Raw genomic sequence first — 10,907 nt, 5'->3', positions numbered from 1 at the left:
ATAAGGTTTGTAAAAAAGTTTCAAGAGACGCCCTAGAATCGGTGCTCTGATACCATGTGAAATTAGAGATTTTGTTAAGAAGAATAATTCTCAGTTGTTATTAATAGAGCCAAAAGGCTAAGTATTTATAGAGATATTACAAGCTTAACTAGGAAAACTAGGTTACTTGGAGACTACTCCAAATCAATTACAATCAACTAATAAAAGGAAATTAAATAACAATTTAATAACGTTCCTAATTTCCAACAGGTCGCAGGTTGCAGCTTCAGAAATTGTCTGAGCAAGTTCGACTGCATTGGATTTGAAGACTGCACTACTGAAGTATCTCATTACTTTGGTTGATAATTCACTGTTTTTCTCCCGCATCTTTGCCAAAATCATGGATGAGATCTCTTCTGCAGCAAACTGTTTTTCTCGACCCTGGTGGGTAACGGAAATCATGGGCTTATCGGCAGGACCTTCAATGACTTTGAATGGCCACAACTTGATATCATTCTGAACAAAATTGTCACTAAATCTTCTACCAATTAACCTCTTTGCATCTATAAATTTTTAAGGTCATCCATGTCAAAATTAGGGCATAACCGATGCACAAGGAAAAACGAGGAGGAAAAAGATCATATGATCTATGAAAAAACACAAGTACAAAAACAGAATATGCACTATGGTTATCTTCTATTTTACAAATTGCAAAGTTCAATAGGTAGGTATATGGTTACTTTTTTTATTTTTTGACAATGACGATATTATAAACTTCGGGGGATCAAACAAGGGTGCAATGGGCCGGACACAATGCCTTGGCCAAATGTCACATAACAATCCTTTTCTTTATTTTTGTTTTGATGCTCCTCGAAGTTGATTAATTATATTCAAATAGACGGAAACTTTTTTTTTAAAATTTTATTTATCAAATAGATGGAAACTTGAACTAAACACAAGAAATTTATCATTGAATAAAGAATACCATAAAAATGTTGGCTCTATCTTGGTCAGATGTTGAAATCAAGATGGCTTACTCTTATTATGATTTTTGGAGGATGAATTTTGTACTAGCGACTTTCTCTTATTTCAAAAATTGATATACACGAATTGAAAACCTTACCAAGAGACAATAACCTACACTCAGTTTTTCATTCTCTGAATTTCCAAACATTGAACCAGAGATTGTTGCTATCGACTTCTAAAACAATAATATACAAAAGATACCGGCTTATTACATAATTCTGTTTCACCACCTAATGTGACAATATTTCTTATTTGTTGTGAATAAATATGGTCTGAAATGAGTATATACATGAAAGAAATGAAACACTGTCACATTAATTGGTAACCAAAAGTTGGTGTCTTTAATATTACTCTTTTTAAAAGCCTTATCACAATTAATAGGTATGAAATTCCTAAAATCCGATCAATAAATTAAGCGAAGTGAGAAAGAAAAAAGAAAGGAAGAAAGAAAGAAGAAACCCATTGCATGACGATTTAAACATGGTAGATCAGAAAGGAATAAATAAAAAAGAAGGCAATGAGCCTTTGATTATAATGAGCTGCTGCAACTGTTCATATACACCGTTTGTTTGTAAGAAGATGTAATTAATCATCATCCCTAGCGAGCGCACATGAAGAGAGAACCGATAACATTGAAGAGAAGATGCAGCCAACGAGAACAATTCCAGATGATGAATTTGACAAACTCACAAATCTTTCAATTAAAGGAAATTTACTTGGTCCTTGTTGTCGTACAACGTCATCCACTAGTTGTCCGGTTGTCACAAATCCTGCAACAGCTGCTGTAACTAATACATTTGACACAACCTGCCCAAATTGGTGAAACCCATTGTTAATTATATTCGAAAGAAATCACATGTCACATGCTAGCTTAATTTCATATACATATAGTTTCCTCCATGAATTAAAATTGATGAGCAAGTTGATCATAAAAAAACCCTGAAGACGATGATGAGAAATTTGAAGTGTAATCGTTTGTACACAATTATGTATCTATTCTTCTTACTATCGATGATAAGTAAATATAGGTAACTATATATTATCAATGGTACCTTCTCAGCGTAGAAATCGAAAACGACATTCCCTTCACTTCCTTTTTTGATGCGAATGACTGCACATACGGTTTGGTAAATTGAATATGCAACTCCCAAAAAAATTCCGACAGCCGCGTAACTGCAATTTAATTAAATAATTACAGGGGATGAGATTGCTTGCATTGCACGTCATCATAAAAATTGATTAACTTGACGTGCATGCACTAATTAATTAATTACCTGTATCCAACTCTGTCATAAAAATGAAGGGTTGGGCCTTGAAATTGTTGAGTGTTAGTGAGAAGGATGATGAGCGAGGCAAAGAGTAGAATGGCGGTCAGGACCCTCAATGCCAGAGTAGCAATCCGCGTCGTTGTGGGGGAAAGCATTGAGACTGCCATCTCTGCTTCGCCTTCTCAACATGACCTTTGAAATCTCAAACTCGACGTTTCTTTCTTGGCCATGAATTAAACACAGGTTATTTAAGACCCTGAATGAATGAATGAATGGCATTGTTTTCAACATTCCTCTGTGTGTGTGTGTGTGTTTGCTCTTTTATTTAGGAAAAATATAAGTTTAATTTGATCCCTAAATAGAACAAAAGGTGTTTTCTCCATCGAACACGTGTAACCTTGACTGAAGAAGAAAACATGTTTAACCCCAAATCCTGATACTTTTCTTTGAAAATCTCACATAAAAACATCTACGAAGGGTTTTTCTTTTGCGGTACAATGGCCCATATGTTTTGCTTCAGCCTTTTATTTATCCATAAAGAAGCCGAGTTGTAAAAGAAAATGTTTTGAACGGAGGATCCAAGTGCTTTGCCATGCAGGCCCACCTCTTCTAAGTTTCCTATTACATTGCTTTTTTATTTTTCTTATACGAGCGATAATATAAAAAGGAAAAGTCACAATCCATCGCAAGGAATGAGATTTGATGTAAGAACCCAAAATAAAATATCTAAAAAAAAAGAAAATATCTAAAAAGTAAAGAAAATATCTTTTAGCGAAAAGACCAAATTGCCCTTTTATTTTTTAATGGGGAAATTTGACTTTTTGATCGAGAAAAAATTTGGGAATTCCGCTTGCACCATTGCGTAGAGCACGGCGAAAGGAGTCCGTAGACACGGAGTGGGCCCGAATCGGAGTTGTAACGAAAAAGTTATGGTCAAAAGAGTCTCAGTGGCATAACCGTAAATATTTCGAAGTTGCATCTATATAAACCCAGACTCTGCGCGAAACGGGCCACCGACTTCCAGAGGGTACTGGCGCCGCCTCCGAGCTCCAATCGCCACGGGACCGGTGGCGTTGGAACCACCATCGAGTCCCCTACCTTTTCCAACCCACATCAACCCCGGGGCCGCCCTGAGCTGGCTGGAAAATCGTGTTTTCCGACGGAGGTTCGTTCGAAGCTACCCGAACTTCCAGCTTGAAATTATTCCTCGTTTCTCCACCAAATTGATCGAGTAAGGTATGGTTTTTGAGCTATTTTTCGTGCTCTAGCTGTTGGGTATATGGGCTTCGATCGATTTTAGCTCTAAGGGGTTCGATTTTGAACTTGAAAATTCGGCCGAACTTCGGCCCTTCGAAACTACTGTTTCCGGTCACTTTTTGGGGGTTGTCCAAGAACAAAAGTGACTCCAAATGGGGTGTTTTACCTAAGATAGGAGTTTGGAGTCTCGGTTCCACGATTTTTCGGCACACCCGAATCGCTTTGGACACCCGATCTGCCCCCCGCGTGTGGCGGCGCGTGGGACAGGGTGGTGGCACGACTCTGGCCAGTTTTGAGGTCCTCGTGTCGTCACGAGCGCGTGAGATTTCGCGGATCCCGATTCGGAGTCCGTTTGAGCCCCGAACGGATTTTCCATATTGCGCGGTCCGTGGGTACAGTGTCGTGTGATCGTTGGATCGCGCTGAATTTTGGATATGTCGGTCTACGTGATTTCAGGATCGCGTAGGATTCGACGGATCGTGAATCGGAGTCCCGGATACTCCGGAATCGCGAACCCTGGGGCTAGGGTTAGGGTTTCAAGCGATAACGCGATTTTGGCCAATCCGACCGTCCGATTCGGACCAATTTCGCAGAACTTGGTTCCCGCCCTATGAGAAACTTTCTGGGAAGCTCAGATTGGCCATCGGAGACCGTGGACCCACGGGGTCCCGGATCGGCCGATCGAGCAACTCATCGCTTATCGAGGTTCTGGGTCTCATGAGGCCGGCCTAACTATTTAAAAAGCTGATGCGGGGATAGGAATAACTGGAATAAGTGTTTGTATTTCTAGGAGCCGGGGGCAGGGTGTTTAGTTGAATTTCGTTTTATTCAGCAGTTTATTAATTTAATCTTTTGGGATAATCAGGCACCAGGAGCTCGGCAGAAGTGTAAAAGAGACCTTCGAGGGGTCGAAGTAGCTCGGACCATCTGTGAGTGGACATTCTTTCGTAAATCAGATTTTATGGATGATTTGATTTGATTTTATATAAATAAGTTTATAAGTGATTTTACTTTGATTTATATAAGAAAGTTTTGATAAATGAGTTTCTTCGAGTAAATTTCCTTATTTGATCTTGAGTAAGTTTTATTATGGTTCCGAACACGATTATTACAGTAATAGTTCTATAAGTTGGTGCTGCTTATTTACCAGTTAGAAAAACAGAGTTTGAGTTTCGAATCAGTTGAGACCGCAGCACGACTTGAGTTTTACAGTTATTATTCATATATTTCTTTTTTAAAGGAATTTATTTTAAAACCATCTCGTACCCATTTTCTTTGGTGATTACCCAGAGTTGGACCGATGTCTACGGACATCCAGTCTGATTATAGTTCAGTCAGTGCACTTGACTTGCCTCACGAGTTTCGGGGACGCTCGAACCGTGAGTGCCAGGATTTGCGGCTCAGCAGACTTGGTGTCCCGAGACCTGCCAGGATTGCGGCTCGGCTGACTCCGTGTCCCCGAGACCTGCCAGGATCGCGGATCAGGCTGACTACGGTCCCCTGCATCCTGCCTGAGCGACTCGAGTGACTTGGTGTCACCGAGGACCTGCCGGCGGATCAGGCTGATCATAGTCCCCTGATTTCGCCAGTTTGCGGCTCGGGTAGCCTGTGTGACGTCCGAGACCTGCCAGGGAATTGACGGAAATGACAGGGGTACGAACTGGTAGTATTTTCAAAAGATTTTGAGTTTCTTTTATTTAATTATGATTTTCAGCTATTTTAAATCAACTTTTCTGATTTTTCAAGCATAGATACTTTTATCTTTGTTCAGTATGCAAGGTTTGAGCATAGAACTTTTTATACACGTTTAATTTCAGCACTTTTATGAGAGCTTTGATTTCAGTGGTTTAGTATGAAACTTTAGAGCTTGAATATGACTGAGATAGAATGCCTTGAGTTGAATATACTTGGCGTAGAAAGTACGTATTCAGTTTTATTTAGCTAAATTTCCTTTTTACAATGGGGGATATTATGTTTATGATAATTGTTTTGAAGAACATTATTTTTGTCCACTCACATTTTCAAACTGTTTTTCGCCCCCAGGCCATAGAGGTACGCGGGATCCACCACCGGGCTAGTCATAGCTTCCGCACCACCAAGTAAGGTAGAATTGTAGAAAATCCTTTAAACCTTGAGAACTTGAGAATATGCTCTGATATCCAGTTGAAAATTTGGAGATTAGAATTGAATTGATTACTGGAAACATTCTGGCTGTTGGGTGAAATATTTGAGATTGTTTGACAAGTGAAAAATTTTGGGATTGGTCAAAATACAGAGGAGACTCTGCTGAATTTTCGGCAGAAGTCTAAGGAAATTTAAAGAGAAATTGAAGTAAGAAGGGTAAAAAGGTCATTGGTGCCCGACATTCGCCAGACGTTGGACACGCACAGGACTTGGCTCGAATTCCAAAGTGGAAATTGGTCGGGTCCTGTCAATTGAATTTGGGTGTAAGGGGGTGGATTCACTACCTGACTAATTGGCTTAATTCACGTATGCATTCCAACACATTTTCATTTTACATCTTTAACAAAAAGATAATTCTTCACTATTGTCTAATAATAACATTGGCGTCAATGAATAATTACTTCTATGTTCAAATGGTAAGGATTAGAATACGATATTATTTCTGAAGAAAACTTATTTATTTTACTTCAATTATGAGAAATATTATAAAGGAAAATTCACGGAAAAATTGTTTTCAATTACGTATGTATTGATACTTAAAATTTTGTGCTACTGAATTTTTTTCAAAAGTTATCATGAGAGCTTGAACTCATGACCACTTTAGAGCGCACTAAAAGCCCTAGACCAATTCGATAAAACCCAAGTACCATGGGGAAATTTTGTCCTAGCCTACTGAATGAGTTTGATTAATTTTTTACTTTTACTCTAATATTGCAAAATATTTTGTCGAATAAAACTTTTTTTAGTGGTAATTATGTTCAATATTGAACAATCATTTGTCCAATATGGGCTGATCAGAACGTCTTTGATCCACATAATTCCTAACACAACTCGTAAAAATTCCAAAAGAGCAAAACAAACTACTAGAGAGAGAATCACACATCACAGATGACGATTTAAACAAAAAAAGGTAATTAAGAATTTGATCAATGAACAGCAAACTGATAGTTATGTCTCTGAAAGTGATATATTCCTGGCGAGTGCATATGAAGAGAGGACCGATAATACAAAACTGAAGACGAAACTAAGGAGGACAAGTCCATTTGCTGCATATGTCTTGTTCGTAAACGAGTTTATGTCTTCTCTATTCACGCCATACTCTTCCCAAGCTTTCACCAGCTCTGACGACCCAAGAAACCCTGCAACAGCTCCTGAAACTAATAATTTCGACAAAACCTGCACCATGCCCGAATTAATTTGAGTGATTGCTATTCATTCAAAAGAGGAGGAAAACAAGGCGCATCAAAGCATCCAACTCGAAATCAATTGGCAACGGACAAAGACATTTAAGATAGATATTTTATATTCCACGGACGTACGTACCTCCTCACCGAAGAAATCCAACATGACATTCCCTTCATTTCTTTTGGCTAAGCGGATAATTGCACATACGATCTATTACATCATTTACATCTCAGCCATTCATTTACTACCCTATGAGATAGAGACACATGGCATGCACAGTTACATCCTAACTGCACAGTTGGACTGTTATCCAACGGCTACATTTTTCAAACTGAAATAATAAACTATCTCAGCAGCAGCACTTATAAACCAACACTCCCTTCTAAGTGTTGTGCTGAGATAACACCTAAAGCCTTCCTTAGATACTCATACCGATCCCTTGCAAGAGGCTTGGTGAATATATCAGCAACTTGTTCTTCAGTTTTGCAATAAAGCAAATCGATCTCACCATTCTGAAGAGCATCTCGAATGAAATGAAACCTGCGATTGATGTGTCTAGTTTTGTGGTGATGAATTGGATTCTTTGATATAGCAATAGAAGTGTTGTCACACAACAACTGAGTTGGTTCTACCTGTTCTTCACCAAAATCTGATAGCACAAATCTGAGCCAAACAGCTTGAGTGGTTGCCTCTGCTGCGCTCATGTATTCTGCCTCTGCAGTGGAAAGAGCCACACTGCTCTGCTTAATTGAGGCCCAAGAAAACACTCCTGACCCCAAATTAAATGCATAGCCTGATGTGCTTCGCATATCATCCTCACTACCACTCCAATCGATGTCACAGTAGCCAATTAACACAGCTCCTTTTCCTTTCTCATAAGCAATGCCATAGCTTATTGTACCTTGTATATATCTTAGCACTCTTTTCGCTGTTCCCATGTGCTTCTTGGTAGGATTGTGCATGAATCTGGCCAAAAGACTAGATGCAAACATAATGTCTGGTCTTGTTGCAGTTAGGTAGAGCAAGCTTCCTACCATTTGTCTATACAAAGTCTCATCAGCTAAATCACTTCCATCCACTTTGGACAGCTTTTCATTCACTGCCAATGGTGTTGCAACCGATTTGCAGTCCTTGAGTCCAAACTTGTCTAGCAAAGTCTTTGCATATTTCTTCTGATGCAAGAAAATGCAAGAGTCAGTTTGTAAAACCCCAAGGCCGAGAAAATGATGAAGCAAACCAAGGTCTGTCATCTCATATTGTCTCATCATCTCATTCTTAAATTCAAGCATCATCTCCTTTGAGCTCCCTGTATAGATAATGTCATCTACATAGAGTGACACAATAAGAATACCACTTGGAGACCTCTTAGTGTATAAAGTAGCTTCACTCAAACTCCTTTGAAAACCAACTTTAGTAAAATAGGAATTTATCTCTTCATACCAAGCTCTTGGAGCTTGTTTCAAGCCATACAAAGCCTTCTTAAGCCTATACACCTTATCTTCACTTCCTTGAATCACAAAACCAAGTGGTTGATCCACATACACCTCTTCACTTAATACTCCATTGAGAAAAGCATATTTCACATCTAATTGGAAAAGCTTCCAATTTTTCTGTGCAGCCAATGCTACCAAAGCTCTCATAGTGTCAAGCCGAGCCACTGGTGCAAAGGTCTCATTGAAGTCTATTCCAGGCTTTTGGGAATATCCCTTTGCAACCAGCCGAGCCTTATTCTTCTGCACAGATCCATCTAGATTTAGTTTAGTCTTATAGATCCATTTGACTCCAATGATTGGTTTATCAAATGGTCTAGCTACAAGCTCCCATGTATTGTTCTTTTCAATCATGGTGATTTCATCTTCCATTGCTTTCTTCCAAGAGTCATCCTTTGCTGCCTCTTCAAAACTTTCTGGTTCTATAATGCACATATTGCATTTTTCATAAATTTCTGCAATGCTCTTGTATTTGAGAGGAGTATGATCAACATCCTGCGGACCTGTGACCCTTTGTTGATCACTGTTTTCAGTGTTTAAACTAGGCACCTCATTCACTTCCAATTGTTCTTCAAATTCACAAGAACTCCCTTCTTCTCCTTGTGCTTCTTCTCAGATTCCAGTGAGCTGAATGTTCACACTAGTTTCCTTCTTTGCATTCCAATCCCAACACACATTTTCACTAAATATTACATCTCTTGAAACAATCACCTTCTCAGTTTCAATGTTGTACAGCCTGTAACCTTTCTCACAGCTGCCATACCCCAAGAAGATACACCTCTTGCTTGCAAGATCTAATTTCTGTCTTTGTTGTTTTGGTACATGAGCATAACACAGTGAGCCAAATACCTTTAGATGCTTAACCCCTGGTTTCCTTCCACTATAGGCTTCAAATGGTGTCTTTTTGCTCAAAGCTTTAGTTGGACACCTATTCAAAATATACACAGATATGTTGACTGCCTCAGCCCAAAAATCAAATGGAATTTTCTTCTCCAACATCAAACACTTAGCCATTTCAACTATAGTCCTATTTTTTCTCTCTGCCACACCATTTTGTTGTGGTGTGTATGGGGTTGTAAGTTGTCTTTCAATTCCTACATCTTCACAGAAACTGTCAAACTCCAATGAAGTGTATTCTCCCCCTCTATCACTTCTCATCTTTTTCAGTTTATAACCACTTTGCAATTCCACAGTGGCCTTGAATTTCTTAAACACGGTTAGAGCTTCAGACTTGTGTCTTAAGAAATAAACCCAACACATCCTTGTGCAATCGTCTATGAAAGTGAGAAAGAACCGATTTCCAGCTTTGGTAACTGTTTGCATAGGACCACAGATGTCACTGTGAATGAGTTCTAGTGGAGTTAGTGCTCTAGTGGTAGCCTCTCTTGGAAATGCTTCTCTACACTGCTTGCCTAGAACACACCCTTCACACACCTCTTTAATCCCTTTAATTTCTGGTAGTCCTACTACCATGTCTTGTTCTTTCAACAATTTCAGACTACTCATATTGAGATGTCCAAATCTTCTATGCCAAAGTTCAGTGGAATGATCTACACTTGCTATATAAGCTAAGTGCATCTCAGCCTGCAATTTCAAGGGAAAGCTTCTATTACCTCTCATTTGTACCTTTGCAACCAGATTTGAATGAGAGCTGTCATTGTAGATTTCCACCTTGTGATCTCCAAATACCAAATAGTAGCCATGCTCTATCATCTGACCCACACTGAGTAAGTTCTCTTTCAGTCCAGGTACCAGCATTATTTCTTTGATATATCTCTTGCCTACTTTGTTTTCAACCACAAGAGTGCCTTTTCCAGTTACATCTACAAGCTGTCCAGTTCCCATTTCAACCTTTGCAGTCACATTTCTGTTAATATCCACCAGCAAGTCCTCTTTTCCTGTCATGTGATTGCTACATCCACTGTCCAAATACCAGATTTCTTCATCTCTTGTTATACCAGCACCAACTGCATTACCAGCATAGAACATAGTTGGTGCAGCTTCCACTTGAGTAGCATAGTTAACCTGCTGTGGTGATTTCTTGCTATAGCAATCCTTTGCAATGTGGCCAAACTTATCACAGTTATAACATTTTGGTTTGCCCTTGAATCGACACTCACCAAAGTGTAACTTACCACAGTGCTTGCAGGGAGTTTTAGTGCCATCACTTGTCTTGTTATCCCATTTCTTGCCTTTGGACTTCCAATTTTTATGCTGCTTATTGTTCTGATCTCCATTTTTAACCTGTTTAGCATCTACACTAAGGCTAGCAAATGCCTTCTCTGTTTTGTTTTCAGAATGTCTATCTAATCTCAACTCAAAACTCTTTAGTGAGGCTACACCCTCCTGCACCTCAATCTCATTCAAGTCTCTCGAGTGTTCAATAACTGAGCAGATAGAGTCATAAGCAGATGGTAGGCTAATCAACAATTTCTGTACTACTCTTTCTTTAGGCAATATTTCTCCATAGCTACGCATTTGATTAATCACATCAAATAGTTTGGTAATATAGGCAGAC

The 10,907-nt window shown here is 39.1% G+C and overlaps 1 protein-coding gene across 2 annotated transcripts; it reads right to left on the bottom strand.

Annotated features, from left to right (window-relative positions):
• Nucleotides 1-1,350: 1,350 nt before the first annotated feature.
• On the bottom strand, nucleotides 1,351-2,581 carry LOC117619536 (CASP-like protein 4D1). 2 transcript variants are annotated; one of them, XR_004584580.1, is made up of 3 exons: nucleotides 2,280-2,581; nucleotides 2,058-2,178; nucleotides 1,351-1,775 (listed from the first exon to the last, which is right to left on the bottom strand). XR_004584580.1 is itself a non-coding variant. In XM_034349517.1 (3 exons), the coding sequence occupies exons 1-3, from the start codon at nucleotides 2,438-2,440 to the stop codon at nucleotides 1,591-1,593; spliced, it is 504 nt and encodes a 167-aa protein (XP_034205408.1). In that variant the 5' UTR covers nucleotides 2,441-2,581; the 3' UTR covers nucleotides 1,351-1,590. The 2 variants fall into 2 exon arrangements, 1 of the variants encoding a protein (XP_034205408.1); XM_034349517.1 differs by having other exon boundaries at nucleotides 1,351-1,812.
• Nucleotides 2,582-10,907: the final 8,326 nt, after the last annotated feature.

The sequence above is a fragment of the Prunus dulcis genome, chromosome 2 (assembly GCF_902201215.1).
Source record: "Prunus dulcis chromosome 2, ALMONDv2, whole genome shotgun sequence".
Classification (NCBI taxonomy): Eukaryota; Viridiplantae; Streptophyta; class Magnoliopsida; order Rosales; family Rosaceae; genus Prunus; species Prunus dulcis.
Note: the sequence above shows the minus strand (reverse complement) of the source record. Positions and strands in the feature narration are given on the sequence as shown.